The following is a 27966-nucleotide window of genomic DNA, read 5'->3' as shown; positions in this document are numbered from 1 at the left end:
CTTTATTTTTTAAAGTAAGCTATATGCCCAACATGGGGCTTGAACTCACAACCCTGAGAAGATTTGCACATTCCACTGGCTGAGCCAGCTGGGCGTCACTCTCATGTTGGTAGTTTTACAAGAATTGATTGCTTTTTATAATTTGAATGAAATACCAGAAGAAGCAGACTACGATGCACCCCACAGTCCTTGCTTTAGGCGGCATGGCCCTTTTATACAAATGTCATGTCTTTAGTTCTCCAGACTGGGCAATTCTTGCCCTAGTCGCCATGACTAGAGCCCAGGCACAGTTCTGGGGTTGTGGGGAAGGTGTGAGAGATAAATTTTATCTAGAAAGACACTGAGAAAAAAAATAAATAAATAAGAAAAAGAAAGAAAGAAAGAAAGAAAGAAAGAAAGAAAGAAAGAAAGAAAGAAAGAAAGAAAGAAAGAAAGACACTGAGAAAAAACTTCTGAAGTCAGAGGCTGAAAACATTCAAAGGTAAGAAATTGCTGCTCCACGACCCCAAAGGAGAATGTAAAAGCTAGAACAGCCCTTCACCAAGGCAGACCCAGGGGGCCCTGGGAGGGTTCCGTTGGTCAAGCATCCGACTCTTGGTTTCGGCTCAGATGGTGATCTCAGGGTCGTCAGATGGAGCCTGGTGCTGCGGTCCTGCTCAGTGGGGCATCTGCTTGAATGGTCTCCCTCTACTCCTCCCCGCTGCTCATTCACACTGTCTCCCTCAAATGAATAAATAAATTTTTATTAAAAATATTCTTTTAAGATTTTATTTATTGATTCATGAGAGACACAGAGAGAGAGGCAGAGACACAGGCAGAGGGAGAAGCAGGCTCCCTGTGGGGAGCCCACTGTGGGACTCAATCTCAGGACCCTGGGGTCACGCCCTGGGCCAAAGGCAGACGCTCAGCTGCTGAGCCACCCAGGCGCCCAATAAATAAATCTTTAAAAAACAAAACAAAAGAAGGCAGACCTAATAGCGAGTGCACACATGGGCCAAGTGCCCCACAAGCTGTGGGACCAGTGCCCTGGGAGGCCCTAATGGCTCAGAAGGAAGCCAAAGCCCTCTGAGATCTTGTACTTCACATATAAGTTCTGTCTCCTGGCAATTTTTATATACAAGGGTCAAAAGGATGCTGTTTCTTGGATAAAAGCACATGCAACTCCTTCATCAATTCTTCTCCCTTCTAGCCATGGGTAGCAAAGCACCAACAAACTCAGGCCCCCACCCCCTCAACACACACACGTACACGCGTGCACACACACACACACACACACACACAGAGCCATCTAGACTCTCTCATCCCCTCTGTGCCTGGCCACTCACTGGCCCATGAGTCCCCACTATCTTGACCCCAGTAACTTACTAATAAATACAGGCTGAGTGCCTGAGCCGAGATGTGCCCACGTGATGGGCCTCTCTCCTGGCAGACAGACCCACCCACCAGGAATGCTGCTCTGCCAAGGGCCGACCACACCACATTCCACCGTGCCCCCAGTTCCTGCCTTCCAGGTGGCCACTGGCAGATCCATCACACCACCAAGACTGTCCTGCTCACACTTGCAGCCCCTAAAGATAAAGGTGGCATCCAGTTTTCTGGCCATAACCTCTGAACTTTATTTCCAGAAAAGAATAGCTGGCTGGAGAGCCACATCCCGACTCCATGCCAAGGGGAGGAAGAGACTGGGCCACCGGCCTGGTCAACTGTAGCTGTCAGGGTTCATATCATCTGGCAGAAAATAACGCTGCAAAGCGGGTTGCAGGAGCAGTGGGGGCAGCGGACGGGCAGGCCTGGGCCAGTTGGGGGGGAAAGGCTGAAGTTCCACCCTCGGCAGTGGCAGCTTCAGCATCCGGATGGAGGCATTGAGGGTACGGGCCACCCAGAGCTGGGACCGCATCCAGCCTGTGGGCCAGCAGGACAGTGTGACTTCAGGGTGGGGTCAGTCCCCACTGGGACCCCAGCTAGGGTGGAGGTAGATGGTGCTGTGCATTTCAACCCCTGTCCCCCACTCACCCCTCAGTCTCATTGGAGCCCCCTGGAGCTTGGCTTCCTGAAGCCGGAGGATGGGGTAGTGCCTGCAGAGATAAGGAGGTAGGTGTGGTCCGGCCAGCCCCTATGCTGCCCCCCACAGGCCCTGTCCCAGTGTGAGGGCCCCCTTACCAGCAGTCCAGGGGCTGAGGCAGTACTGTGTTGGGAACCAACGGGCTTGGGCTGGGGTGCAGGCCCTGCCGCTCCTCCTGCAGGAAGCGCTGCTGCCGGACCCGCTGCTGCTCACAGAAGAAGTTCAGCGCATCGATGGGGCCCAGGTCCAGCATCTGTGACCGTGACCAGTCCGTCTGCTCCAGCGGCAGTGGCTCTTCCCGAAGCGTGGTGGGCACTGAGGAGCTCAAGCGGCCCTCAGAGAGGGAGAAGTGCAGCAGGGTCTCGGACAGCATGCGCCTGGTCGGTGTGAAGTGCATCGGTGAAAGCACCTTCTTGGCTGGGGACTCCAGGGTGGCCAAGTCCAGCTTCCCAGGTGAGACCACTAGTGAGGGGGCCCAGGAAGGGACCGAGGGCATCACTGACTCGTGAGGTGACCAGGAGAGCACAGAGACCTGTGACAGCACCTCCTTGGGAGAAGGTGCGGGTGCTGAGGGCTCACAGACCCTGGGCAGCATCTCTGACAACTTGGCTACAGAAGGCTGCAAGGACTCCATCTGTGGGGGGAAGCAGCCAGTCGACATCGCCCCCCAAGCCCAAGGCAGAGGCTCCCCTCCGTCAAGAGGCACTGGTGGCCCCCAGCCTTGAGACCTGGCTGCAGACTCCTTCCTGGGGAGGGGCAGGAAGATCCCCAAAGATGGAGGGTTGGGGGACATAAGTGGACCAATGAGGGTCTGGGGCTGAGCAAGGCAAGTGCTGGCCGCCTCACCTGGATCCCCCTCCCCACCCCCTCAAGCACTAGGGGAAAGCCCAGGGGCTGGGGGAAAGACAGAAGGCTCCCTCACAAGTGGCCTGCCCCACCCCTGCCCACCAGGACCTGCAGCCAGTGGATCATTTCCTCCAGCTTCTGGCAGCAGCGTTTGCGCAGGGCAGCCTTGGAGTCAGCGTCGGGGCCCTGGACCCAGGTCATCATCTCCTTGAACAGGAAGCCCTGTGGGTCCTGCAGGCCCAGCCCGTCCAGCAGCTTCTTGAGCTCGGGCCTGGAACAGGTGAGGGGAGCTGCTCCAGACGCCTTCCCCCACCCCTTCCCCCACTGGCGGGAGAACTAGCCGGGAGCAAGACTCACCGGCAGGAGACCGGCGAGTACAGGAAGTAGGACATGAGCTCCAGCACCACTTCGCGGGACTCCAGGGAGCAGGCCAGGAGCAGCTGCAGCGCCAGCATCACGAACTGCTTCTGCGTGGGGTCCTGAGCACAGCCGAGCAAAGCGTGGGCAATGGGCAGCGCGAGGCCCCGGGGCGGCCCGGTGGGCGGGGCAGCGGCGCACCTCCAGGCTGGGGGGCCGGTCCAGGTTGAGCAGGCGCACGAGGACGTCCTGCAGCCGGTCCCGAAGGTCCCTGCTCACGTTGGGCAGCAGCCTCAGCAGCGCTCGCAGGATGTGCACGCAGTCGGCCCAGGACGCCTCGCACAGCAGGTCGGTGAACAGCGAGGCCAGGCCCTCCACCGTGCCCACCTCAGGGTAGGCCTGCGGGCACCGCGTGCTGACGCCCTGCGCCCTGCACGCCCCACCGCCCCCACCAGCCTGGGCCTCCCCGACGCCCGAGCCCCCGAACCTCCAGGGTGAAGATGGGGAACAGCTTTTTGAACCAGTTCTGGACGATGAAGAAATGCAGGAACCTGGGCAGATGCCCGTAGCGCTGTTTCCAGAGCGAGCGCCCATAGGGGTACGAGAGGCGGCGAGAGCTGGCGTCGGTCCTGGCGCCCGCGCGCTGCCTGAGCTGCAGGACCAGGTTCTCCGGGGCGTGCGGGGGCGGCGGGGGGGGGGGGGGGGGCAGCTGCAGACCTCTCCCCGCACAGCCCCGCCCCGCCCACCGCTGCCCCGCCCCCGCCCGCGCCTACCTGCGCCTCCAGCTCCTCCAACTCCAAGAGCTGCTCCTCTGCGCTCAGGTAATCTGAGGCCCAGTCCAGATTCCGCTCCTCCTCCTCCTCCTCCTCCTCCTCCTCCTCCTCCTCCTCCTCCTCCTCCTCCTCTTCCCCCAACCACTGGATCAGCTTCTGGTGATACCTGGCTTGGCGCCGCCTGATGCGCCGCGGCAGCCACACGTCATCCAGGCTCCTCCTCACCTGCGCAGCGGAGGGCACAGGTGGCCGCCGGGCTGGCACGCTGCGGGGAACTCAGGCCCCTGCCTTCAGAGCCCCAGGGCGGGGACCCCCGCACCCCCTTGCCTTGTGTCTGCCTCGGCTGGAGATCTGGGCGAGGGCCCCGAGGCCGCTGACCTCCCCGGGAAGCCACATGTGCTGCAGGACCACGGAGTTGGGCACGCTGCCGGGGAAGCGGATGGGCGTCTGCAGGTTCTGGGGGAGGGAAACACGGGGGGGGCCGGCTGACAGGCCGAGCTGACCCCCACCTCAGGGGGCACCTGGCACCCCCAGCACAAGCCCCGGCTGCCAGCCAGGTCTCGGGCAGCTCAACTGGCCTCACACCCCCTGTCCACGCGAACTTGGGTAAAACCTCTGAACATTATAGACGGTTTGGGAACTAAAACTCTATCCTGTTTTTGAAAGAGGAATCATATGGAACCGGCCACACTGAACACAGGACTGCTGCCCTGCATCTTTGACCAGAATAAAGTGCACACTCTGCAGAGCCCCCAGGGGGCTCAGTCCCGAAGCCTGTGACTCTTTATCCCAGGGTTGTGGGTTCCAGCCCCACGTCGGGTGTAGAGATTGCTTAAAAATAAGATCCTAGGGCAGCCCCGGTGGCGCAGCAGTTTAGCGCCGCCTGCAGCCTGGGGGGTGATCCTGGAGACCCGGGATCGAGTCCCACATCTGGCTTGTTGCATAGAGCCTGCTCCTCCCTCTGCCTGCGTCTCTGCCTCTCTCTCTCTCCCTCTCTCTCTCTATGATAAATAAATAAAATCTTAAAAAAAAATAAGATCCTAAAAAAAACAAAAAGTGGACACTCGACAAAGCTATTTTCCTGTAAACAAACTAAAGTACTCAGAAAACCAGCGGAGTGTACAATGTAATTGGAATTCTTCCAATCCTAGCTTTTGGAGAACAACTGTGTAAGTCTCTTAGTGCTCCTGCAATTTGCTGATAAAGTCTCCTCGCTAGGCAGCCCAGGTGGCTCAGCAGTTTAGCGCCATCTTCAGCCCGGGGCGTGATCCTGGAGACCCTGGATGGAGTCCCACATCCAGCCCCCTGCATGGGGCCTGCTTCTCCCTCTGGGGCCTGCTTCTCCCTCTGCCTGTGTCTCTGTCTCTCTCTCTCTGTTTCTCATGAATAAATAAATAAAATCTTAAAAAAAATAATAAAGTCCCCTGGCTTTTACTCCTCAGTAGGATTCGGTTTGGATTGCTACCAAATCTCTGCTCCCCGAATTGGAATTCTAAGACCCCAAATAAATGCTTTCATTTCATTTCAGTTCTGCCTCTTTTCTCAGCTGACACCCCCAAACACACAAACAGGCAAAGAGGACCTTTGGAAAGAAACCAAGCAGAAGAGTAGTCAGTGAGATGGCAGCTGTGACGACTGAGAAGCTGGGGAGCGCTGACACCCCCACATGCTCTCCAGGGACCAGGCCCCCAGACCTGGAACAGAGCTGTCTGTAGCAATGAAGGGGGTCAGTGGGAAGAGCTCGGAGGGGGTGCTGCGGGTTTGGGTCGATGGCACAGCTACGGGAAGGATCAGTACCCACCCAGGCAGGTGACAGGGCCAGAGTGTGGCCCCCCTGGGTATCTAGGGTGGGATAGGTGGGGAAGGTGGCGAGTTGCAAAGCCAACATCTATGGACTTTGCTCCTCTAAAGGGAGAGGACTCTGGTCTTCCAGACAAAGTCCATACAGGACCCACCCAGCACTTTAACCGGGAAGGAGGTGTGCGGGCAGAATCAGCTGGCAGAGGCTCTGGCTTTGCCCGGTGTCTTCTCTGGGAATCTCTGGCCCTCTGGCAGCTGGTTGCCAGAGAGCCAGGAGTCAGGGCCCACAGAGAACAGCAGCACCACAACCGGGCTGGCCAGGAGGTGGGTGGAGGGCAGCATGCAGGCATGGCTCTCTCTCTCTCTTTTTTTTTTTTTAGATTTTATTTATTTATTCATGAAAGACACAGAGACAGAGAGGCAGAGACATAGGCAGAGAGAAGCAGGCTCCACACAGGAGCCTGATGTGGGACTTGATTCCAGGACTCCAGGACCACACCCTGGGCTGAAGGCAGGCACTATACCGCAGAGCCACCCAGGGATCCCCAGGCATGGCTCTCAAGTCAGACTCGAGCACAAGATTAGCAACAAAGGGAAGACAGGGTGCATAAGAAAGTTGCCTCTGCACGAGAGAGGTGCCTCTGGGAAGAGCAAGGGACTCTCACCTCGTAATGTTCAATGGCGGCAGGAAAGAAGCCTCGGAGGTTGGAAAGAAGCTCCCTGGGCCGCCTCTTTGAAAAGAGGGGAACCTGGGGACAGGAGAGGGGCTCAGAGCCAAGCATGGACCCTCAGTGCCCCTGCAGCCCTGCTCTGGGGTAGGCAGCAGCCCCCCTCACCCTGTGCTGAAGGTTGGGGGTCGGTGGGCCCGGGCCCACACGCTTCTCTCCGGGGAGCCGCTCCAGCTGCAGCTGCAGGTCCAGACTGAGGCCCAGGCTACTGCTCAGGGAGGAGTGGACCAGCAGCTGGGATGAGGGATGAGGAGTCACAGGGTGGCAGTAGGGTCACAGGGTCAAGGTAGAGGTGGGAGGGGTGGGAGGCCTTACCTGGGATGCCCTGCTGTGCACTCCTCGGTGTGTGTGTGGGGTGGGCATAGGGACTCGGGGAGGGTGGGCAAGGTGCTGGCCCACGGCTCCCGGGTCCTGTAGGGAGTGGGCTGCTGGCACTGTTGGGGCTTCGGCACAGACCCCTGCCTGACGAACACTGCTGGCAGCTCTGGGCAAGGTGCACACGTCCCAGGTCTCTCTCTCCACTATGAGGGTCACAGTGCTCTCCTGCTGGGACTCCCTTCCAGAAGGCACGCCCTGGGAGGGATGCAGGGGAGACAGGTAGCCTCGGAGGCCCCAGGCGAAGGGCGGCTGGGGGAGGCTTCACACTTACCAGCAAGCCCGGGCCATAGACCAGGCGCAGGTAGTTGTCAAAGGCCTCCTGCTGCTGTTGCCAGGAAGGTGGGGGATGGGCTGCCGGGACCACCAGCCCCAGTCTCAGCTGCTGAAGGTCTTGATCCCGAGTAACTAGGGCTTCCAAATCCTGGGGTCAGGGCCAAGGGTCAAGGGTCAGCTCAGTCCTCCTTCGGTCTTGCCATCTGCCTCCCAACCACAGGGATCCCAGACCTATCCCAAGGACTGAAAGGGAGTGGCCTGGGCCCGGGCAGGGTGCAGGGTGCGGGTTGGGACTTTGGGGTGGTGATGGGGTCGGGACCCACCCCACCTCCTCCAACACTGGTTGCTGAGGTGTTCCCGTCTGGTGATGGATGAAAGACAAGTCTGTGCTGCAGACAGGGACAGGTAGAGGTGGGACACCAGCGTCATCAGCGGCGGGATGGGGCGGATGCTGGGACAAAGACCTGGGGGTGGGGGTGGCCAGGCCTCTGGCAGGGCACAGCCAGCATCCAGGAAGAGGGATGGCAGGGCTAGGATAGGCTTGGGGTGGCCCATGCAGCCCAGGAGCTCTGGGGCCGCACGGCCAGGCCCTGACTCAGGGAGTCGGGCAGGGGCCTCCAGGACTGCTCTGCGGGGCCTGCGGGCACACCTAAGACTGGCCGCCCCATGCAGCTTGGCGAGCCTCTGCAGCTGGGCTGAGGTTAGCGACTCTTGGCTGGTCAGGGGCAGCGGAGGGTCATCCACCACCTCAGGGACATTCTGGCACAGCTTCTGAATGGGAGAAAGGCATGCATAGCCCTGGCCTCGGGGGCTTATCTGCCCACAGCAGCGGCCTCCTGCGTGTCCTGGGCTTCCTGCATACCTTGACCAGGTAGGATGTGGGCAAGTAGAGCCTATGAGACACCAGGCAGAGTCGGGAACCCAGAGCCAACACCAGGTCCCCACTGTTGCTGCAGAAGGCCAGGGCCTGAGGGGGGCTGTCCAGCTGCAGGAGCCTGGAGGCATGCAGGGTAAGGGTCTGGCCCGCTCTACCAAGCAGGAAGCCAGGACAGGGACAACCCCGCCCCCAAGCCACCAGGCTCTGGTGGGGGTGGAGGTAGGAGACCCCAGCCGGTAGCCCACAGGCCCCCACCCCGCCCTCCGCCCTCCCAGCCCCAGCCCACCGCAGCAGGCGGTTCTCCGCCGTCCAGATGCGGACGGTGCAGTCCAGGCTGGAAGAGGCATACAGCTTGAGCGTGGGGCAGCAGCACAGGCCTGAGGGACCAAGGCTTGGGGTCAGGGACCAGGGCCACATGGTGGCTTGGGCTTCGCTCTTGCCCGCCCGCTCACCAGTTATGTGGTCCGTGGGGTCGTCCTGGGGCCGGTGATCACAGCGGGGGCTGTTGCTCAGGCCGAACTGCACCAAGCCGTAGGTGGCAGTGTCAGGGTCCTCAAAGCCCACAGTGACCCGCTTCCCCAGCGCACAGAGCACCACCACCGGGTGCCAGCAGGAAAAGGTCCGCAGCAGGCTCAGGCTCTCCTCAGCGTACGGGTAGACGCGCCACATCTTCACGGTCAGGTCGCCGCCTGTGGGGGCAGGAGCCGGGGCTGGGCCCTGTGCGGGGACGGAGGGGTCCCAGGCCTGCCGCGGGGCAAGGGGAGGTATGGACCCGAGGACACGATGCTGTTCCAGGTGGACGCAATGGCGGTGACCGGGCCCGGGCTGTGTGCCGCCGTTTGGAAGACGGTCTTCGCGTGGCGCCACTCAAGGACGGACAGAGTGCCGTCCGTGTGGCCCACCACGGGCAGGTACCTAGCGCGACATCAGAGCGTTGGCGCGGGCCCTGCCACCCCTCCCCCCCTCGCCGGCCCCAGCGCCCACCGGTTCTTGTCGTCCCAGGCGCCGGCCAGGTGGCCGGGGGGCAGCTCCCCGCCGCGGCGGCGCACGGCCTCCCAGGCGGCGAGGGCGCTGCGCGGGTCGGCGAGGTGGCTGTACAGGTGCAGGCAGCAGGGCCGCGGCGCGGGGGCAGGCGGGGGGCGCAGCCGGAGCAGCACGCGCATGGGGCGGCGCGCGGCAGTGGCGCACAGCAGGTGGCCGGCGCGCGTCAGCAGCCACAGCGCCTCACGGGGCAGGCAGTAGAGCAGCGCGGCTGCGGGCTTGGAAGCCCCCAGCAGCAGCGCGCTCACCGAGCGCCCCGTGGCCGCCGCCAGCAGGTGGACCGAGCCGTCAGAGCAGGCGCACACGAGGCGCGTGGGCAGCAGGGCGCGCGGGGCGGCGGGCAGCTCGGGCGCCACCTGCAGGAGCAGCACGGGCGCCGACAGCCGCGCCAGCGGGGCGTACAGCTCGCGGGGGCGCCACAAGGCCACGCCGCGCGCGCTCAACGACAGCACCGGGCAGCCTGGGCACGCGGGCGCCAGCAGGCGGTCCACGCGCGCCGCCGCCACGTCTCGGGCCCAGCCGCTCAGCGCCACCTCGCCCACCTGGGCCGCTGCCTGCAGGTCCCATGTGCGCAGCGTCCCGTCCTGCGAGGCGGACAGCACCAGGGACGAGTTGGGGAGCACAGCCACGGCCGTCACGGGGCCTGTGGGAGGGAACGGTCGCTGGGTGCAGCCGGGCACTGGGTCGGATGTCCGGGCAGCCCGGGGTGGACACAGGCGGGCCCCAGGGGCTGCGGTGGGATGGCACACCTGTGTGGCCCATGAACACCATCCGGAGCCGCCAGTCGGTCTCCCACACCTTCACCGTGCTGTCCCGAGAGGCTGTCACCACGGCGTCTACCTCGAGGCAGTAGGCCAAGTCCAAGATAGTGCTGAAGGGGAAGACGAGGCCCCTGCAGCCCCAGCACCTCCATGTGACAGGACCGGGCCCCTGCCACCGGCTGCTCACCCTCCCGGACTCACCTCCGCCGCACCCCCCCACCCCTCCCATGCACTGTCCTTTCCCCATCCCTAGGTCCCTCCCTCACATTTTGTGCAGGTCCCGGCGGACGTCTACGAGGGCCCAGGTGTGCAGATCAAAGATGAGCACGGCAGAGCCATAGGCCGCAAAACAGCATGGGACTTGGTGGGAAGACAGGGGCCCCAGAACCAAATGGGTGAGTGTACCTGCAGAGCTTGGTGGCAGCCGCAGAGGTGAGCCCCACAGCACCAGGCGGCGACCCCCTGAACGGAATTTCCAGAGCGCCAGGCTGCCACCTGCCAATGCCACTAGCAACAGCCCCAGGCTGGGCACTGGCAGGCAGCAGATGGGCTGGTGGTCCGGCATCCCGCCCACCACTGGCTTGCTCAGCCACAGTAGGCTGAAGTCAGGCCTTAGTATGGCCAGCCCCTCCGGGCCCCAGCCCACGAAGCGGCTCACAGCACCCAGGGGGCCAGGCACAGCCACCAGCCCAGTGAGCACGGCTGGGGCCTGTAGCTTCTCATAAGCCCAGCCATCCTCTCTGTGCAGGTGGAGATAGCCGGCACCATCCAGCACCACGAAGCGTCTGCCCACTGGATCCTGTGCCACCCAGCACAGCCCGGCTGCCACTTTCAGGTGGCGCAGCAGCTCTAGCCCATGGGTCAAGCGTGCCACGCACAGCTCGGCTCTCTTTTCCTGTGGGCCAGGAGGGGCAGACCTGTGGTCAATGATGGGATGGGGTGGGGAGCTGGAGAGGTAGTGTGCCTGCCTAGCGGAGCCTCAGGGTGCTAGGCAGGGCACCCGCCTAGGGGAAGAGGTGGGGGGTGCTAGGCACACCTAGGGGAAGTGGTGGGGGGTGCTAGGCACACCTAGGGGAAGAGGTGGGGGGTTACTAGGCATGCCTAGGGGAAGAGGTGGGGGGTGCTAAGCACACTTAGGGGAAGAGGTGGGGGCCCCAGGCAGGGGGGTGCTAGGCACGCCTAGGGGAAGAGGTGGGGGGGTTACTAGGCACGCCTAGGGGAAGAGGTGGGGGGTGCTAAGCACACTTAGGGGAAGAGGTGGGGGCCCCAGGCAGGGGGGTGCTAGGCATACCTAGGGGAAGAGGTGGGGGGTGCTAGGCACACCTAGGGGAAGAGGTGGAGGGTGCTAGGCACGCCTAGGGGAAGAGGTGGGGGGTGCTAGGCACACCTAGAGGAAGAGGTGGGAGGTGCTAGGCACACCTAGGGGAAGAGGTGGGGAGTGCTAGGCACACCTAGGGAAAGAGGTGGGGGAGGTGCTAGGCACGCCTAGGGGAAGAGGTGGGGGTGCTAGGCATGCCTAGGAGAAGAGGTGGGGGGTGCTAGGCACGCCTAGAGGAAGAGGCAGGGCCACAGGCAAGCCCCACCTTTTCCACGAAGTCTCGGAGGCCTGCACGGAGGAGCAGCCACAGCTGGTGGGCGCGGGCACGCGGGGTCATGTTCTGCTGCCGCGAGCTGCTGGTAAAAAGCGGTGGGACTGGCTCCGGAAACAAGTCTGCGGGTCAGCAGGGGGAGCGCTGTCAGAGTGGTCTCGGAGCTCTGGCTCTAGGCTGCGGGCACCTCCCGGGGGGGACCGGCCGGGTCAAGGGACTGCCCAGGGCTGCGGCGGGGCGGCGGTGGAAGGAGGCCTGAGGGAGGTGTGCCTGCTGTCATGGGGGCGTGGTGGAAGGAGGCCTGAGGGAGGCGTGCCTGCTGTCATGGGGGCGTGGGCGAGGCCGGGCCCCCTCACCATTCCTTTCCTTGAGCAGCCCCGGGTCTGGGACGTCGTAGCTGTCAGTATCATACAGGTCCTGGTCCAGAAGCTGGCTGTCACTCGCATCTGACACTTCGGTCTCCATTCCGGCTACAGGTCCAGGCCGCCTAACGGCCCTGCTACTGTTGCTAGGCTACCAGACGCCGGTAGGCCCCGCCTTCGACGCAGACCCCACCCCCAACACAGCACAGAGCCTAGGTCCCCACTAAGTCACAGAAATTTTTATTGGAAACAAACCAGCTGCAGCAAAGTGACACTCAGTGCACGCTGCCCAACGGGCGAGGTGGGGGAGGGGGTACAGGTGGGCGCCAGGGGCTGGACGAGCCCAGGGTGGTGACCACAGGGGCCTGCTGACTGGGTCTCAGGCCCTTTGGGCTGGAGTGTGCAGGCCCAGGCCCGATCCGGCACAAAATATAAAAATAAACTCTGTAGTCCAGCTGTCCCTGCCTGTGTCAGTTCACTGGGAAAGGGCAGTGACTCTTCCCACCAGGCCCTGTGCTATTGTCCAACCACAGCAGGGGCAGCTGGAGCCTGTGGGGTAAGTAGACATCTGGAGGCGGGAGCCAAAGGGCTAGGTGGGCGTGGCCTCGGTGGTGTGGAGCCGAGGCAGGGCCAGGGGCTGGCCACCAGCTGGGGAGGCCCTGGGGCCCCTGGAGTGGGCAGTTCCAGGCACTGGTGAAGCTGAATGAAGCTGGGGCCTCTGCTCCTGGTCCTCACATACAGATCACCGGGACCCTGGGTAGAAGGCGGTGCACGGTGAGCTCAGAGGAGCCGACAGCCAGATCAGGCCAGAGGGTGCCCACTCTGCCCATCCACACGACTCCAGAGAGCCAGGCCACAGCAACCATCACACACCTGTCCTCCTCCATGGCGCTGGTCTCCTCGGGTCCGCCCTCACTGCCTCCACCTCCGCCGTCTTCCTCCTCCTCCTCCTCCTCCTCCTCCTCCTCCTCCTCCCCCAGCAACATGTCCAGCTCGTTGCCTGCCTCCGAGGGAGTATAGGTGGATCCACTGGGGGAGGTGTGGGAACTGGTCTTAGGACTGCCTACCCCTGGCCTGTTGCTGACCCCAGGGAGGAGGTCCAAGGAGGACAAAATCAGGAATGGCGTGGGCACAGCGGGGGAAGTGGTGTGTGGGCCCCACAGGAGCTAAGGGAAAGGAGGCCGAAAGGTGCTAACCTGATGGAGCGGCAGCTGAAGAAGACAATCCGCTTAAGCCGCTTGTTGTAGAAGAAGTAGTTGAAGGACCAGAGGCTGCCATCCTCCCCAAAGGGATCTGAGTCCAAGTCTGGGTTGTAACTGGGGGGCGTGAGGCGAGAGGCAGTATGAAGGCCCAAGTGCCGCACACACCCGGGGCCCACCTGCAGGGATGCCAGCCTACCTGTAGATGTCACACTCGGCCAGGCAGATCTCCTCATCCACCGCGTTCCACAGCTGTGGCTTCAAGGCCTTGAAGTCCTCCCGCACCGCCGAAAACAGACTGCAGTTGACTGCGTTCACCACCTAGGGCGGTCACAGTCGGGGTGACTAGGCTGCAGGACAGGACGCGTCATCGGGGCAGAGCCAGGGGCCAATGAAGTAGGCAGGGTGGTAAGGACAGCTGGGGGCTGCGGGCCCCACCCCTGACCCGGCCCTCACCCAGCTGAGGCTGGGTTCCCTGCTGAACTCGTGGCTTCGGGCTGTGCTGAAGTCGTAGTCAGGCCGGAAGGACTCGTTGAGCGTGGCAATCAAGTAGAAGAGGGTCTTGCGGCTGCACTTGTCGCTCAGTGGGCCTTCGTCCTCACCACCCTGGCTCTTGCTCAGTCTGCGCGGAGAAGAGCATGAGCCCACAGGCGCTGCACCCCATGGCCCCCGGCGGGCAGACTCTGCCCCGGCTCACCTGCTGGGACTGAGGCCTGAGGTCTGGGGTGGAGACAGTGCCTCCAGCACGTGGGGCTGGCCCTCCTGGCAGAACTGCTTAAACATGTGCTTGTCGTCTCCTGCCATCTTACATGAGTAGCTCTCGATCCTGCAGGGGGCAGGGGGGACCATGGAGCCTGCCACCCACAGGGCTCAACGCAGGGCCACGGTGACCTGGGAGACGCGAGCCCTCGGAGGCCGGGCCTCACCTGCCGATGATGTGGGCATCACCGGTCTCCACTGTCAGCTGTGAGTTGATGGCCTCAAAGCTGGAGTTCTCCAACAGCTTCATGTCCTTGGGGGGGAGGGGGGTCCTGTGCTCAGAGGGGCTAGTGCTGCCTGAGGACAGGAGGCCAGTCTATGAGGACCTGGGCCCTGGGGCTCAGCCTTTGGCCTCCCTGATGGCAAGTGGAGCCGTTAGCAACAAGCTGGGTCCTTCCCCTGCCGTCGGCAGGGGCAGGAGAGGCAGAGCAGATCCTGTTACCTGAGGGTGGCAAGCCGAAACTCCAGCTCCGCCAGCCCCTGCTCCCCGCCCCGACACCCAGGGCGCCCTGGGGTCCCGCTCATGCTAGGGTCCGGGGCTTCATCTCCCGGGATACGGCCGTCCCGCCGCAAGAGCATCACCCACCATGGGGGGTGGGGGGCGTCGCCGCGAGCCCGCGGGATCCCTGCAGTAGCCCAGGGGCCGACTCCTGCGCCCGGTGAGGACCCGAACACCGAGGCGGGGGCCTGCGGTCGGTCACCTGGGCAGCGCTCTCCCTTGTCCTACGGGCTCCCCAGGGAGGCGCACAGGAAACCCATAGGCTTCTCCGTTCCTCTCCGCAAGTGCGCCGAGCTCCTCGGAACAGAGGCAGAGGCAGGCCGCAGGACCCCCGTAGGGCCCGGGGCCGGCCGCGGGGCGCTCCGGGGTCAGGCGGCCGAACCCGCCTCTCCGCCCGGGGCCAAGGAAAGCCCCGAGCCCGCCGCGGAGAACTACACGTCCCAGGAGGCCGCGCGCCCCGGGCCGCGCACGCGCGCCGGCGCCAAGTCCGCTGGGGGCTGGAGTTCTGGAGGCCTGGCCTGGGCGCCCGGCGCCGGGCGGACACCCACCTGCTGGCGCGGCGCTCGCGGGGGCCGGGCCGGGTCGGGCCGGCGGACGTCGGCGCGGGTAAGAGGGCGCTGTGGGCTCCGGGCAGCGCGGGCTCCTCAGGACCGGAGGGCGGCGGCGCGGCCTCCGTTCGGGCCGCACTGTATCCGGGGGAAGAGGCTCCGCGGCGACGTCCCGTTACTCCCGGCCCTGCCGGCCCTGCCGGGCTGCCACCGCGACATAGCCTCGCCCCTGCACGGCGACCGACTGCCGCGACCGACCTGCCCGCCGACCGCCACCCGAGGCCCGGACGAGCGCAGGAGCGGCCGAGCGACCTCTGCTTCCCCGGGCCGGACAACAACAAGCGTCCGCAAGGCCCGGCCCCCCGCCCCTGAGTGGCCCGCTCCGGCCGTCGGGACCTGGAGCTCGGAGCGCCATTGGGGACGGCTGACGTCGCTCACTCCTCGCGTCCGCTCCGACTGGCTGCGCCGCCTGTCCGTCACGCTCCGGGCCGCGCGAGCCCGCCTCCTCCCCTGGCGCTCATTGGCTGCCACCCCTCGCGCGTCCCGCCCCTGCTGTCGGCCCGCGCTCCCGAGAGTGGCTGGCGGCCCCCGGGGTGGGCCGGCGGGGCGGGGGGCGGGCCGGAAGGAGCCCGGGGACTGCGTCCCGCACCGGCCGGGCGCGGGGGGGCGGGCCCGGACCGTTGGACCACGCCTCCGCCGCCGAGCCTCCGGGCCGTGTGGGTCCCGGGCCCAGCGGGACCGGGAGGCTGGCGCTCCGACCCTCTGGTGTCGGCCGGAACCCCAAGCGCGCGGCCCCAGTTTCCGGTCGGCCGAGGCGCTCGGAGCCCCGAGCCCACGGAAGCGCGGCCGGACCGGAGATGGGATGGCGCCGCCCTCGGGCCCGGGCCCGGCCGCCGTGCTGCTGGCGGTGCAGGCCACGGTAAGGCCGCTGGGCGCGGGCCCGGACGCCGAGGCGCAGCTGCGGAGGCTGCAGCTGAGCGCGGACCCAGAGCGGCCCGGGCGTCTCCGGCTGCAGCTGCTGGGCGCGGGCCCCGGGGCGGTGAGTGCGGGCGGCGGGGGCGCGGCGCGGCGGCGCGAGGACCGGCCCGGGGCCGCCTAAGTGGCCCGACTCTGCCTTCCGTAGGGCGGTTCGGAGTGGCCCTTGGAGTCCGTCTCCTACACGGTCCGAGGCCCCAGCCGGCATGAGCTGCAGCCTCCGCCGGGAGGGCCCGGCGCCCTGAGCCTGCACTTCCTCGACGCCCGGGACGCTCGGCGCTGGGCCGCCCTGGTCCGACGGGCCGCCATGGAGGGACGCGATGGTCAGTGCGCCGCGGCGAGGACGCGCCCGGGCCGGGGCTGAGCGCTGGAGCCTGCGCGGGGCGGCGGGCGGAAGCCGGGCTCCGGGAGGCTTCGGGAGGCTCCGGGAGGGGGAGGGCGACAGGTGCGCAGGGGCAGGGCAGGCGGGCCTGGGGCTGGGGCAGCCGGGGCGCCCAGGCGGGATCCGAGCTACCGACACTGGCTGGCACCTGCTGGAGACGAGGCTTCTCCAGAGACGGAATTGGCAGGAGTTCGTGGCTAACGAGACGGAGGACATAGTGGTTGAGGCAAAGCTGGAGGGAGAAGTACTGTGGAGCGCCCAGACAGAGCCTGCGTGCAAGGGCACGGGGCACACGGCTAGCCAGGAGGAAGGGCACAGGGCACCCGCGCCCGGAAGGGTAAAGGCTGGTGGGAAAGGTCACCCAGCTCACTAGGGGAGCGAAGCAAGAGAGCAGTGACAGGCGGACATGCAGGGAGCAGAGGACAAGGCCACGAAGGTGTCAGAAGAGCTGCCAGAGAGTAAGAAGGAAACCGTATGCGGTGGCGGAAGAGAGGCCTAGAGCGCAGCCTGTAGTCAGCGCCTGCTCTGAACTGAGCACTTCACGCCTCGCGGGTGTGGCGTGATCAAACCTCAGATCCTAAAAGGGAGGCAGACACCTAAGACAGGTAAACACGCACTGCAGGGAGCATAGCGTAGGGTACAGACTTGTGGAATCGCCGTGTTGTACGCTTGGAACTACCGTGACCTTGTGTGTCGGCCCAAAAATACTTATTAGGTGAAAAGTATGTATTATTTTTTAAAGACTTTACTTATTAGAGAGCGGGTGCACACACAGCAGGGGGCAGAGGGAGAGGGAGAAGCAGGCTCCCCACTGAGCAGAGAGCCGCAGCCTGCAGGGCTCATCCCAGGCCCCGGGGGTCACGACCTGAGCTGAAGGTAGACACTTAGCTGACGGTTAGCTGACAGAGCCACCCAGGCGCCCGTATTTATTTAAGTTATCCCTACACCCAACATGGGGCTTGAACTCACAACGCCAAGATCAAGTCACATGGCCCACCAGTGGAACCAGCCAGGTGCCTCTCAACTAAGTAGGTTGGGGAGCTCCTGGGCAGCTCAGTCGGCTGAGCGTCTGACGCTTGATTTCAGCTCAGATCACGATCTCAGGGTTCACGGGAAGGAGCCCAAGTCAGGCTCTGCGCCCAGTAGGGAGTCTGCTTGAGATTCTCTCTCCCACTCACTCTTCACTTCCTAAAAAATGTATATGTATATATATATATAATTGAAACAAAAATAAGTAAGATCTTTTCAGATGGTGGAGGAGATTAGAGCGCTGGGAGGGGTTTGTATTTTAAGTAGGATGGCAGGGAAAGCTTCATTAAGGTGAAACTTGAAGATCCTAGTGGACCCTTCACCCATGTGGCCGGGAAGCGGCAGGTCCGAAAGCCCCCAGGCATGAGTGTGCATGTGATCCCGGGGCTCAGCCAAGTCAGGGCCAGGTCAGGCCGGGTCAGGGGGCAGACAGCTGCGAATACTGAGGGCTGAGGCCGTCACAGGAGCTGCGTCAGCAGTGGGTGGGCTGGGCCTCACGTGGGAGGTAAGCCGGGCAGACAGCGGCACCGCCAGCTCGGTCAGGGCCCCTGCAGGCAGGGGCCCAGGAGGGTTTGTGTGGAGCGGGAGCACCCAAGGTGTCCTGGGCTGACGTACCAACGGTAGAGCCAGTAGGGAGGATGGAGGTCCCTGAGGCACCAGGGGGAGACCACCCTAACTGCGGGGCTCTGGGTGCCAAGGGAGCATCCCTGGCAGGCTCGTGGGGCCAGTCGAGGCGAGAAGTGGCCAAGCTCTGGTGGAAGGGCCTGGTGGGGCTAGACAGGAGCAAGGTGGAGCCCAAGGAAAAGCCAGGTGCAGCTGCAGCTCCGAGGGGTTGGCAGGGACGTTTTAGGGGTTTGCAAGGGCCAAGGTTGGGGGAGGTCTTGCTTAACGTGTGGTCCAGGGCCCTGGCGTGGGCTGAGGTAAGCAGGGAGGGCACGTGTCCTGGAAACCGACACCAGACGTCAGGCCTTCTGATCTCAGGAGACCCCTGCCCACCCCACATCTTCCCTCCTAGGCAGCCTGCCCCAAGCCCTGGGCCCAGACACATGCCCTGTGTCCCCACCCAGCCCCCCCGAAGTGCCCACACTCCAGACCCCACAACCCAAGGTGGATCTTTGCTGGAGCCCTGGAGACTCTCCGGAGAAAGGTAAAGGCAGCTGGCAGAGGGGGTTGGAAGCAGCAGGGTGCGTTCAGCCCTGATGGGCCTCTCTCCCCCCACAGAGGAGCTGGTGGGGCGCCTGGCCCGGGCCATCGAGGACGGAGATGAGAAGGGGGCAGCCCAGGCAGCAGCCCTGCTGGCCCAGCATCACGTGGCCCTCAGCGTCCGGCTCCGGGAGGCCTGCTTCCCTCCTGGCCCCATCAGGTGAGGCCTGCTGCACTCTGACGTCCCAGCCTTCCGGGGTGCTCAGCCTCCCCCCTGACCTGTATTCTGGCCCAGGCTACAGGTCACAGTTGAAGATGCTGCGTCCTCTGCCCACGTGTCCCTGCAAGTTCACCCCCATTGCACCATCGCAACTCTCCAGGAGCAGGTAAGCATGGGGGCTGGGGAGACCTGCTGGGGGCCGGGGGCTCTGGTGACACTACCTGGCCTCGATGCTCTGGCCCCAGGTGTTCTCGGAGTTTGGCTTCCCGCCAGCTGTGCAGCGCTGGGTCATCGGGCAGTGCCTGTGTGTGCCCGAGCGCAGCCTTGCTTCGTATGGGGTCCGGCGGGATGGGGATCCTGCTTTCCTCTATCTGCTCTCAGCGCCCGGAGAGGCCTCAGGTTAGTGCCTGACGTGGAGGGGAGGGAGAGGGGGAGCTGACACGCGCTGAGCCCCACCTCATCTACTGCAGGACGCAGCCCTCTGGGCCCCCAGAAGACAGATGGGGAACTAAGTCGCCTGTTTCCGCAGTCACTGGGGCTGCCCAGAGCGCCTCAGCCAGCCAGCCTCCCCAGCCCCCTTCAGGTGGGTAAGGGACTGGGCCGGGTGGGCCTGGGACTTGCTGGGCAGCTGAAGGATAGAGAAGCAGCCGCAGTCTCCCCGCCTCCCCAGCCTGGCTGGTCCTGCCCTTCCTGCACATTCATCAATGCCCCCAGCCGACCCGGCTGTGAGATGTGCAGCACCCAGAAGCCCTGCAGTTGGGACCCCCTTCCTGCAGCCTCCACCCACCAGCCGCCAAAGGTACCAAGGGCAGAGCAGGGTAAGGGGGGGCACGGTGGTAAAGCCAGCAGGATGACCCGTCTTGCCCTCACCCCCAGGTCTCGAAGAGAGAGGATGGCCTGATCCCTCCGGGCCCGAGGTCCCTGGAGCCTGTCCTGAAACTCTCAGGCGACTTTTGCTGACTGCTCACCAGCATCAGGCCAGGGTTGTGGAGGGCTGCAATCTGGAGTCATTAAAGACACTTCTGAGCCAACTGAGTGCCCCCATCTCTGCGCCCGTCAGCAGACCGAGCGGCTGGGAGGACGGAGAGCAGGGCATAGCCCCACGGCCATGAAATGTGGCGGAGGTGGGGCCTGGTCCTCAGCTGGGGGGCAACCCAGTCAGGCCCTGGTGGCTCCAGTACGTGGGACTCCAAACCCCAGGGCTCCTAGAAGCATGGGGCTGAGGCCTCTTCCCAGACCCGAGAGCACACAGAGCACCCATCCCGCTCGGGCCGCTGACTGTTCCTCCTCTTGCCCACCCAGAAGCTGCCTAGCAGGTGCTCTGCTTTCTCCTCCTGGCTCTCACCCTTCCCAGATTCTGGCCACCACCTGTGGGCTGTTCAAGCCAGGATGCTCCTTACACTCCCCTCCTGGGGGACAAGAACTCCGAAGCTGGGAGCCCTGAGCCACGGCCATGTGCTGCCACCCCGTAACCCCTGCATCCTGCTCCTTCTGGCTGTCCAGGCAGGACGCCGGGGGCACATTCCAGGCAGCCTCTGCCTAGCTCTGCTTCCTCAGCTTGGCTTCGGGCTCTTCCCGTTCCCCAGCAGCTCCTACTTTAGGCCAGGCCTCTTCCCCCATGAAATGCTCCTTGCTGCCTTCGGGATGAAAGCCAAGTAGTTCAGCCTGCTGACAGATGGCTGCTTACCCGACCAGGTCCCTGGGCCGCGGCTGGCCAAGCCAGGCCCTCTGTGGCTGTGACTGGGTACCTGCACCTCGTCGGGTGCCGTGGCCCTCTCTAACAGCGGTTTTCCGGCCCACAACTGGTACTGGACTCAGTACCCACTCAGCAGGCAACATGCTGGCTGGACGACATGGCATGAACATTCCGGGAGCTCAAGAGCATGGGTCTCAGTCCCAGAGGCCCCTGCAGACTTGTGCTCCCATTACACAAGAGCTCAAACGTGTGTGTTGAGAAACTTAATTTATTTCCATGATGCAGGGGCTGAAGGGTCTGAACCAGAACCTGGTCTCTTGCCCCGTTCCCTCTTAACCAAAGAAAGAGGGGTTTGGCCAAGAGGGCCAGCTGAGGCCTGAACAGGTCCAGGGTGGCTCCTCGGCTCCAGGGCCCCCTCAGGCAAGACAGTGAGCAGCCATGGAGCAGGGTCACTTTGGTGGCCGATATGCCAGCTTCCGGCTCTTGAGGACCGACCACTTATGCCGCTTCATGGCGTAGATCAGGGGAAATAGCAAGCCCATCATCATCAACATCTGGGGACGAGGCAAGCTTAGAGAAAGGAAGCAGAAAGGACCCAAGCCCAGCCCCTCTCTCACGCCCAACCCTTTCACCTTGAGCCCCATGCGTTTCCGATGGTCGTGTTCTGGCTCAGATGCCCAGCGCAGGAAGGTACACACGTCCTTGGCTACCTGGGACATGGTAGCTGGGGTGCCTGCGCCAAAGGTAAGTGGTAAGGGCTGCTCTTGGGGGTCCCTATGCAGCCCAGGGTAGCCCTGGAGCATCCCCCTCTACAGTCAGACGGCCTCCTGACCAAGGCTGTACAAGCAATGGGACCCCCCTGCCCAGGCTAGATAGGACTGCGGATGCTAACCCGGCTCAGACACACCCACCCTGAGCCAAGGAGAGTGCAGGGTAAGCGTCCCAACAGGGGGAAGAGGACCCAGGTTGTTGGTCCCCAGAGTGGGGGCGTCTCACCATCGTCAAACTCCAGGACTTCATCGTAGATGGGAGGCGCCATGCCAATAGCCTGTCCAGGGAAGTAGGGGTTGAAGTAGAGGCCTTCTCGCAGTGACACGCCGGTGGGTGGCTCACAGTAGCCGGTTAGCAGGGAGAAGACGTAGTCCTCACCACCGTGCCTGGGACCGATCCGAGTCTCCTGAGCCCCGGCTCACACGGAGCTTCCCCCCACTCCCCTCCGCACCCTGCAGGCAGCCCGCCTACCTAGCTCGAGTGATGTAGCTGAGGTCAGGGGGCAGTGCTCCGTTATTGGCTGCTCGGGCGGCCTCAGGGTTGGGGTATGGTTTGGGGAAATAGTCGGAGAGCTTCCCTGGCCGCATGAACATCTCTCCATCCTCATTGGGGCCGTCCTGAACCTCCACCTGCCGCGAAGAGCCCCATCACGACCCTGCCGCCCAGCACAGTGGGCACCCCAATCCCTAGGTCCTCCTCCCCCCAGGCCCCGCACCTCCTCAGCCAGCGCCTTGGCTTCATCTTCGGTGTAGCAGACCCCCACCAGGTGGCGGTAGGCCACATAGTCCATGCTGTGGCAGGAGGAGCACACCTGCTTATATACCTGGAAGCCCCTCCGGATGCTAAAGACAGGCACAGGATTAGGGGCACGGATTCCATCCCGCCCAGTGCCCCAGACCCTGCCCCAGCCAGCCAGCAGCGCACCTGGTGTGGTCCAGGGAAGACAGGAGGCCGCGGTGGGACCACGGGTAGCTGGGGGGGTGCAGCTCCAGGTCGCTGGCACTCACGGCGGAATGCAGAGCCACGGCGAGCCCCGCGCCCCCCGCCGCCAGCATGCCCAACGCCGACAGCATCACTTTGCGGCCCCGGGACGGGCCGGCCTTGGACGACAGGGGCACTGCCTGCAAGAGCCCGGCTCAGCGCCTGCCAGGGCCCCACCAGGCCCCACCGGGGCGGCCTCCCGCGCCCGCCTCGCCCACCGCCCTCGCCCGGCGCGGGCCACGTCCGCGGGGCGCCCTGCCCGCCCCCTCCTGCCCGGGGGAGCGGCTGCACGGCAGGCGACACGGGCGGGCCAAGGTCACGAGCAGCCGCCCGAGGTCGGGCTGAGGTCGCGCCGGGACGCGGGCCGGGTCTGCGAGGCCGGAGCGGGGCGGGCCTGGGCGCGCCCCCCGGGTCACCCCCAGCCCCGAGCCCGCAGCGAGCGCGCCCGCCGCCCCCGCGCTCCGCACAGGGCGCCTCTGCGGCTCGGAGGCCTCGCGCCGGTCCTGCTCCCGGGCGCGCCAGGTGGGCAGGGCGCGGGGGTCCGGCGGGGGCAGCGGCGCCAGGTGGCCGGGGCCGCCCGCTCGCCGCCCGGCCCGCGCCCGGAGCCTCCCCGCCGTGACCTTCAGGGCTGCGGGGCCTCCCGGCGCCCGGGGTCGCGCCCAGCGCTCACCTGAGACGTCCGCAGCGGGAGCTGGCCGAGCCGCGCGCCGCACAGCAGGCCCCGGGCCCCCGCGCCCGGCAGCCCCGCGCCCCGCGGGCCCAGCACCGCCCCGCGAAGCGAAGCCGCCGCCACCGCCATCTTGGCCGTCTCCGGCGCGCCGCGGCTCCCGTCGGCCCCTGCGGCGGCCCCGAGCGCAGGCGTCGCGAGAGCCGGGGAGGGGGCGGGGCTCCGCCTGGCCGCGCTCCCGGGCGGCGTGGAAACCGGAAGCAGGGCGGGGCCCGCGGGCATCTTCCGGTGGCGGGGATGGCGCGGTCCGCGGAGGTTTCGGGCCCGGGGCGTCTGCGGGGCCGCGCGCGGGCTCTCGTGCGCAGTATTTCCAGGCCTGGCGCGGTGGCCGTAGGGAGGAGCGGTGCGGAAGGCGGGGGACCCCGGGCCCCCGGACCCCCGGCGCCCGGCCGCACGCGCTGCTCGCCCTCATCCTTTGGACCAGGATTAGTAGCCGCACGGTGTTACCTAGAAACTGAGATGCGGGAGCCGGGGCGCTGACGGCCGGGTTGCGGACGGAGGACCACGGGCCTCGGAGGCTCTGCAGCCCCCCCCCCCCCCCGCCCCCGTAGAAGCCAGGAGGCATTGCGGTCCGCTTTTTCAGAAGTCTGTAAATAATCAAAGGATTGCAACACCCCAGCGGTGTGGGTTGTTTTTTTTTTTTTTAAGATTTTATTTATTGATTGATGAGAGATAAAGACAGAGACACAGGCCGAGGGAGAAGCAGGCTCCACGAGCCCGACGCGCGAGCCACCGGGCTGCCCTGTTTGTGACCTTTTATATTTCAGAAATATGTAGGGCTCTTGACATCCCTGTGGAGGCTGTATTCCAGCTCTTCCCTTTAAGCCTGAAGGTTACTCTACCAGCAGCTGCAGCTGTTACCTGTGGCCTCAGGCCACTTTGAAATAAAAAACACTTGCCTGTAATTGTCTTCAACAAACAGCCTCCGGAGCACACAGGCTACTAGGCCCAGAAAGCTGCGGCTGGCAGGAGGGGTCTCAGGCACGTTAAGTCAGGGCAATTATTTACACAGAAGGTGTCCTGTTCTCTTCAGTACCAGGAATGTGGGCTGTCCAGCAGCTTTAGCCAGAAACGGTCAAAACACGCCTCAAAACTCACTGTTCTTACCGAGATTGACTTGTTTTTCTTAAATAAACACCGCTGGGTGGCTCAGTGGTTGAGCGTCTGCCTTCAGCTCAGGGCGTGAACCTGGAGACCCGGGATCAAGTCCCACATCACGCTTCCTGCAGGGAGCCTGCTTCTCTCTCTGCCTGTGTCTCTGCCGCTCTCTTTCCTCTGTGTATTCTCATGAATAAATAAATAAAATCTTTTTTAAAAAGTCACCAACAACAACAACAAAAAAAAGTCACCAACATAAATAGGGTGTGCACATGCTCATGAAAGACTTGAAAAAGCCTTGAGTGGTTACCCCTGGTGACCTTGAGCCTCTCTGCATGTTGAAGTGAAGCCTGAGACGGTTGCAGGGGCAGGCCCCAGGTGCACAGAGCTATTTGGGAAAGACTGGCAAGTTTACTGATCATAAGCATTAAAGGAAATCACTGTCCCACCGTGAGCTGACCATTGAGCTGACTTCAGCGGCTACACAGGACAAATATCACAGACTAGATAGCATCAGGTCAGAAAAATCACTACACAATACAACTGCCACAAACAGCAACGACGAAACTTAGAATCTGATTTTCAGAATCACCACTTTTTTTTTTTTTAAGATTTTTATTTACTCAAGAGAGACACAGAGAGGCAGAGACACAGGCAGAGGGAGAAGCAGGCTCCCTGCGGGGAGCCTGATGCAGAACTCTATCCCAGGACCCCAGGGTCACGCCCTGAGCTGAAGGCAGGTGCTAAACCGCTGAGCCACCCAGGATCCCTCACCACATTATTTTAAATGTTTATTTTTCAATTAAAAAAAAAAAAAAGTATGAGACACTGTGAGAGCAGGCCAGGTGCCTCACGGAAGCAGGAGCCTGTCAGGCCGTGTTGCGCGGTTAACACTACTGCAGTGACGAGACCCCTGCTGGGTCCAGCCGCAGCTCACACCCCAGGCCCAATAACCGGCGGAGGCGGAGGCCGGCAGGGTCCTGAGTCTGATTAAACCCCTTTAGGAAGGGGAGGAGGAGGGATCCCTGGGTGGCGCAGCGGTTCGGCGCCTGCCTTTGGCCCAGGGCGCGATCCTGGAGACCCGGGATCGAATCCCACGTCGGGCTCCCGGTGCAGGGAGCATGCTTCTCCCTCTGCCTGTGTCTCTGCCTCTCTCTCTCTCTCTCTCTCTCTGTATATTCTCATGAATAAATAAATGAAATCTTAAAGAAAAAAAAAAAAAAGGAAGGGGAGGAGGAGGCGTGTAGCCAGCCAGCCGGCCGACTCTTCAGACATGACCCCTCTGCGCCTGCCCCTGGCTGCCCCCGGCTCACCCCAACAGGACTGGGATCCTTCCCTGCTTCCCCATGAGCTGACCCAGACCTCACCGGGGCCTCGTCTCCCCCACCGCCCACAGCCCCACTTGAGGCTTGGGTCGCCAACGTCCTGCTCCTTCTGTCACCTGGTTTGTCGGGTGGCTCGCCTTGTGCCGTGTTCTGCGTGCCATGTGACAAGCCAAGGTGATCACGTGGTGAAACGTCCTTGTGTTTGGAACCCTGAACCTGCCTTCTAACTATATTGATCTTGCTTTATAATTGAAGGGAGCTGGCACTGTGGAAAGCCACAAGTCTGTGCTCCTTCACAGCCTGCTCGGGATACGAGTTCTACTACATATTTGAATAGTTAGAAGAAAGAATTAGTAAACTTGAAGGTAGGTCACTTGAGATTGTCCAGACTGAGGAACAGGAAAAAAAATGACCTGTGGAACACCATTAAACATACCAGTCTATGCATAATTCTCAGGAGCAGAAGAGAAGAGAAAGGTGAAGAATATTTGAAAAAATAATGCCTGAACATTTCCTAGCTTTGATGAAAAGGATGAATCTACACATCCATGAAACTCAATGATGCCAAGTAAGATAAACTAAGAAAGATCCACACCTAGACTCATCATAAATTGTTGAAAGCCAAAGAAAAAGACTCTTGAAAGCAGCAAGGGGGGAGTGACTCATTCCATATAAGTGATCCCTAATAAAATTACATATTTCACATCAGAAACCATGGAAGTCAAAAGGCAGTGGGATGACCTTTTCCAAGTGCTGAAAGAATAACCCTACCAACCCAGAACTCTATATAGGGCAAAACTGTCCCTTAAAAACAAAGGAGAGGGCAGCCCCGGTGGCGCAGCGGTTTAGCGCCGCCTGCAGCCCAGGGCGTGATCCTGGAGACCCTGGATCGAGTCCCACATCGGGCTCTCTGTATGATGCCTGCTTCTCCCTCTGCCTGTGTCTCTGCCTCTCTCTCTGTCTCTATGAATAAATAAATAAAAATCTTAAAAAAAAAAAAAGGAGAAATTAACACATCCTCATAAATAAACTGGAAGAGCTTGTTACAAGAACTCTGCCCTCCAAAAAAATAGTAAGTGGGGCCCTCGGGCTGAAATAAAAAGACCTTAAATAGTAACTCAAATCCACATGAAGGAATAACACCAGAAAAAAAAAAAAAAAAGCAGCAATAAAGGTCACTACATAGGTAAATATAAAAAAATATGAGGGGCACCTGGGTGGCTCAGAGCATGATTCCGGGGTCCTGGGATCTAGTTCCTCATGGGGCTCCCTGCAGGGAGCCTGCTTCTCCCTCTGCCTGTGTCTCTGTCTCTCTGTGTCTCTCAGGAATAAGTAAATCTTAAAAAAAGAAGAATCATCATCTACGGTCACCAGAAGCCTCCACCTAAATGTTAGCAGCTTTGTGTACAACTGCCCCAAACTGGAAACAATCCCAATATCCTTGAGCAGGTGAATACACGGGGTCCCTCCACACCTCAGGAGACAGCACACTTGAGCTGCCGTTGTTGGGGGAGTGTGGGCCCTCTACCCCCGAAAAGCCAGTCCCCAAAGGCTGCATGTATATGGTTCCATTTGTAGGACATTCTCGACAAGAGGACACCGTCATGATGGAGACCTGGAGCGTGGGGTGTGCGTGCAGGACAGGCCCTCCCTGTGGTGCAACAGGGCTGTGTCCCGGGGCTGGTGGTGGTTACAAGAGTCCGTGTATGTGATAACCTTTCAAAAACTGTACTCCCCCTTCCCCAACAGCAGGGATGCCTGGGGGACTCCACGATTGAGTGTCTGCCTTTGGCTCAGGGCATGACCCCGGGGTCCCGGGATCGAGGCCGACATCAGGCTCCCCACGGGGAACCTGCTTCTCCCTCGCCTGTGTCTCTGCCTCTCTCTGTGTCTCTCATGAATAAATCTTTAAAAAACATATGAATGCATTTTTGTGTTTAAGATTATTTATTACAGAGCATGAACAGAGAGAGAGGGAGAGGGAGAAGCAGGCCTGAAGGCAGACACTTATCTGACTGAGCCACCCAGGCATCCTGAATGCATTTCTGTTGATAACTTTTTTCCTATCTAATCAAAACACCTGCATAAAGTGATAACTATAAGCCTATGTGGATAGGCACAGGATGCATAAAGATGGAATTTGACAATAACATACAGGAGGGAATGGCTATAGCAACATCTTTTACTACTACTGAAATTAGTGGTTTAAAAATGTTTTTATTTTTTATTTAAATTCAATTAACATATAGTGTATTGTTAGTGTCAGAGGTAGACTTCAGTGACTTATTTTTTAATATTAGAGAGCAAGTTGGGGGAAGGGCAGAGGGAGAGGGAATCCCAAGCAGGCTCAGTGTGGAGCCTGGCATGGGGCTGTATTCCATGACCCTGAAATGTCCCAAGCTGAAACCAAGAGTTGGATGCTTAACCAACTGAGACACCCAGGTAGCCCTAATGATTCATTGATAAAATTTTATTTTTAAGTAACCTCTACACCCAATATGGGGCTCAAACTCAAAACCCTCAAGAGTCCATGCTCCACCAACTGATCCAGCCAGGTGTCTCAGGACTAATTTACTGTTTAACCTAAATCAGGTTATCCATGAAGATAATTGTAATCCCAAGGCAACCACTAAGAAAATTACTCAAAAGGATATAAAGAAATAAGATGGTATATTGGGAAAGATCTACCTAATACAAATGTAGGCAATAATGAAGAAATTGAGGAACAGAAAAAGATATACAGTGCATATAACAGGGGCACCTGGGT

General features: G+C 61.8%; 4 protein-coding genes across 13 annotated transcripts; 1 reads left to right on the top strand and 3 right to left on the bottom strand.

The window, feature by feature from the left end:
* Positions 1-13: 13 nt before the first annotated feature.
* Positions 14-11977, bottom strand: WDR97 (WD repeat domain 97). 7 transcript variants are annotated; one of them, XM_038555794.1, is made up of 24 exons: positions 11842-11977; positions 11480-11607; positions 10163-10791; positions 9885-10006; positions 9079-9778; positions 8867-9009; positions 8547-8783; positions 8381-8471; positions 8080-8212; positions 7867-7988; positions 7546-7606; positions 7216-7365; positions 6882-7139; positions 6675-6800; positions 6504-6587; positions 4366-4494; positions 4039-4263; positions 3753-3932; positions 3467-3664; positions 3266-3387; positions 3017-3179; positions 2161-2696; positions 2014-2075; positions 14-721 (listed from the first exon to the last, which is right to left on the bottom strand). In XM_038555794.1, exons 1-24 carry the CDS (start codon positions 11948-11950, stop codon positions 705-707), a joined length of 4725 nt encoding a protein of 1574 aa, XP_038411722.1. In that variant the 5' UTR covers positions 11951-11977; the 3' UTR covers positions 14-704. The 7 variants fall into 7 exon arrangements, with proteins under 7 accessions (XP_038411722.1, XP_038411723.1, XP_038411718.1 ...); XM_038555795.1 differs by having other exon boundaries at positions 14-713; XM_038555790.1 differs by lacking the exon at positions 14-721 and adding an exon at positions 1592-1902.
* Positions 11978-12071: 94 nt separating this feature from the next.
* Positions 12072-14985, bottom strand: MAF1 (MAF1 homolog, negative regulator of RNA polymerase III). 4 transcript variants are annotated; one of them, XM_038555799.1, is made up of 8 exons: positions 14853-14985; positions 13973-14102; positions 13744-13872; positions 13503-13668; positions 13246-13367; positions 13044-13163; positions 12721-12927; positions 12072-12600 (listed from the first exon to the last, which is right to left on the bottom strand). In XM_038555799.1, exons 2-8 carry the CDS (start codon positions 14053-14055, stop codon positions 12579-12581), a joined length of 849 nt encoding a protein of 282 aa, XP_038411727.1. In that variant the 5' UTR covers positions 14056-14102; positions 14853-14985; the 3' UTR covers positions 12072-12578. The 4 variants fall into 4 exon arrangements, with proteins under 4 accessions (XP_038411727.1, XP_038411728.1, XP_038411729.1 ...); XM_038555800.1 differs by having other exon boundaries at positions 13973-14058; positions 14853-14911; XM_038555801.1 differs by lacking the exon at positions 14853-14985 and having other exon boundaries at positions 12721-12876; positions 13973-14058.
* A 530-nt stretch (positions 14986-15515) lies between these two features.
* SHARPIN (SHANK associated RH domain interactor) lies at positions 15516-19632 on the top strand. The gene is made up of 9 exons (XM_038555797.1): positions 15516-15891; positions 15976-16150; positions 18254-18385; positions 18460-18601; positions 18677-18767; positions 18847-19000; positions 19072-19184; positions 19272-19400; positions 19478-19632. The coding sequence occupies exons 1-9, from the start codon at positions 15715-15717 to the stop codon at positions 19559-19561; spliced, it is 1197 nt and encodes a 398-aa protein (XP_038411725.1). The 5' UTR covers positions 15516-15714; the 3' UTR covers positions 19562-19632.
* Positions 19633-20547: 915 nt separating this feature from the next.
* CYC1 (cytochrome c1) lies at positions 20548-22852 on the bottom strand. The gene is made up of 7 exons (XM_038555798.1): positions 22720-22852; positions 21993-22189; positions 21784-21910; positions 21540-21697; positions 21294-21454; positions 20930-21030; positions 20548-20851 (listed from the first exon to the last, which is right to left on the bottom strand). The coding sequence occupies exons 1-7, from the start codon at positions 22846-22848 to the stop codon at positions 20747-20749; spliced, it is 978 nt and encodes a 325-aa protein (XP_038411726.1). The 5' UTR covers positions 22849-22852; the 3' UTR covers positions 20548-20746.
* Between the last annotated feature and the right edge of the window lie 5114 nt (positions 22853-27966).

The sequence above is a fragment of the Canis lupus genome, chromosome 13, assembly GCF_011100685.1.
Source record: "Canis lupus familiaris isolate Mischka breed German Shepherd chromosome 13, alternate assembly UU_Cfam_GSD_1.0, whole genome shotgun sequence".
NCBI classification, from domain to species: domain Eukaryota; kingdom Metazoa; phylum Chordata; class Mammalia; order Carnivora; family Canidae; genus Canis; species Canis lupus.
The sequence above is the reverse complement of the archived record's forward strand: the minus strand, read 5'-3'. Positions and strand labels throughout refer to the sequence as shown.

What these genes read in the sequence shown, in the direction of transcription:
- WDR97 (XM_038555790.1), bottom strand. Translation starts at nt 11,950, where the DNA reads ATGGAGACCGAAGTGTCAGATGCGAGTGACAGCCAGCTTCTGGACCAG. An exon ending in CGCCGGGACCTGCACAAAAT is followed by an intron (nt 10,007 to 10,162) that starts GTGAGGGAGGGA and finishes CTTCCCCTTCAG; the next exon opens with CACTATCTTGGACTTGGCCT. An exon ending in GGTGTTCATGGGCCACACAG is followed by an intron (nt 9,779 to 9,884) that starts GTGTGCCATCCC and finishes TCCCTCCCACAG; the next exon opens with GCCCCGTGACGGCCGTGGCT.
- MAF1 (XM_038555799.1), bottom strand. Translation starts at nt 14,055, where the DNA reads ATGAAGCTGTTGGAGAACTCCAGCTTTGAGGCCATCAACTCACAGCTG. An exon ending in TCAGGCCTCAGTCCCAGCAG is followed by an intron (nt 13,669 to 13,743) that starts GTGAGCCGGGGC and finishes TTCTCCGCGCAG; the next exon opens with ACTGAGCAAGAGCCAGGGTG. An exon ending in TTCAGCTGCCGCTCCATCAG is followed by an intron (nt 12,928 to 13,043) that starts GTTAGCACCTTT and finishes CCCTGGGGTCAG; the next exon opens with CAACAGGCCAGGGGTAGGCA.
- SHARPIN (XM_038555797.1), top strand. Translation starts at nt 15,715, where the DNA reads ATGGCGCCGCCCTCGGGCCCGGGCCCGGCCGCCGTGCTGCTGGCGGTG. An exon ending in TGGGCGCGGGCCCCGGGGCG is followed by an intron (nt 15,892 to 15,975) that starts GTGAGTGCGGGC and finishes TGCCTTCCGTAG; the next exon opens with GGCGGTTCGGAGTGGCCCTT. An exon ending in TGGAGACTCTCCGGAGAAAG is followed by an intron (nt 18,386 to 18,459) that starts GTAAAGGCAGCT and finishes CTCCCCCCACAG; the next exon opens with AGGAGCTGGTGGGGCGCCTG.
- CYC1 (XM_038555798.1), bottom strand. Translation starts at nt 22,848, where the DNA reads ATGGCGGTGGCGGCGGCTTCGCTTCGCGGGGCGGTGCTGGGCCCGCGG. An exon ending in TCCCGCTGCGGACGTCTCAG is followed by an intron (nt 22,190 to 22,719) that starts GTGAGCGCTGGG and finishes GGGCTCTTGCAG; the next exon opens with GCAGTGCCCCTGTCGTCCAA. An exon ending in AGCTACATCACTCGAGCTAG is followed by an intron (nt 21,455 to 21,539) that starts GTAGGCGGGCTG and finishes GATCGGTCCCAG; the next exon opens with GCACGGTGGTGAGGACTACG.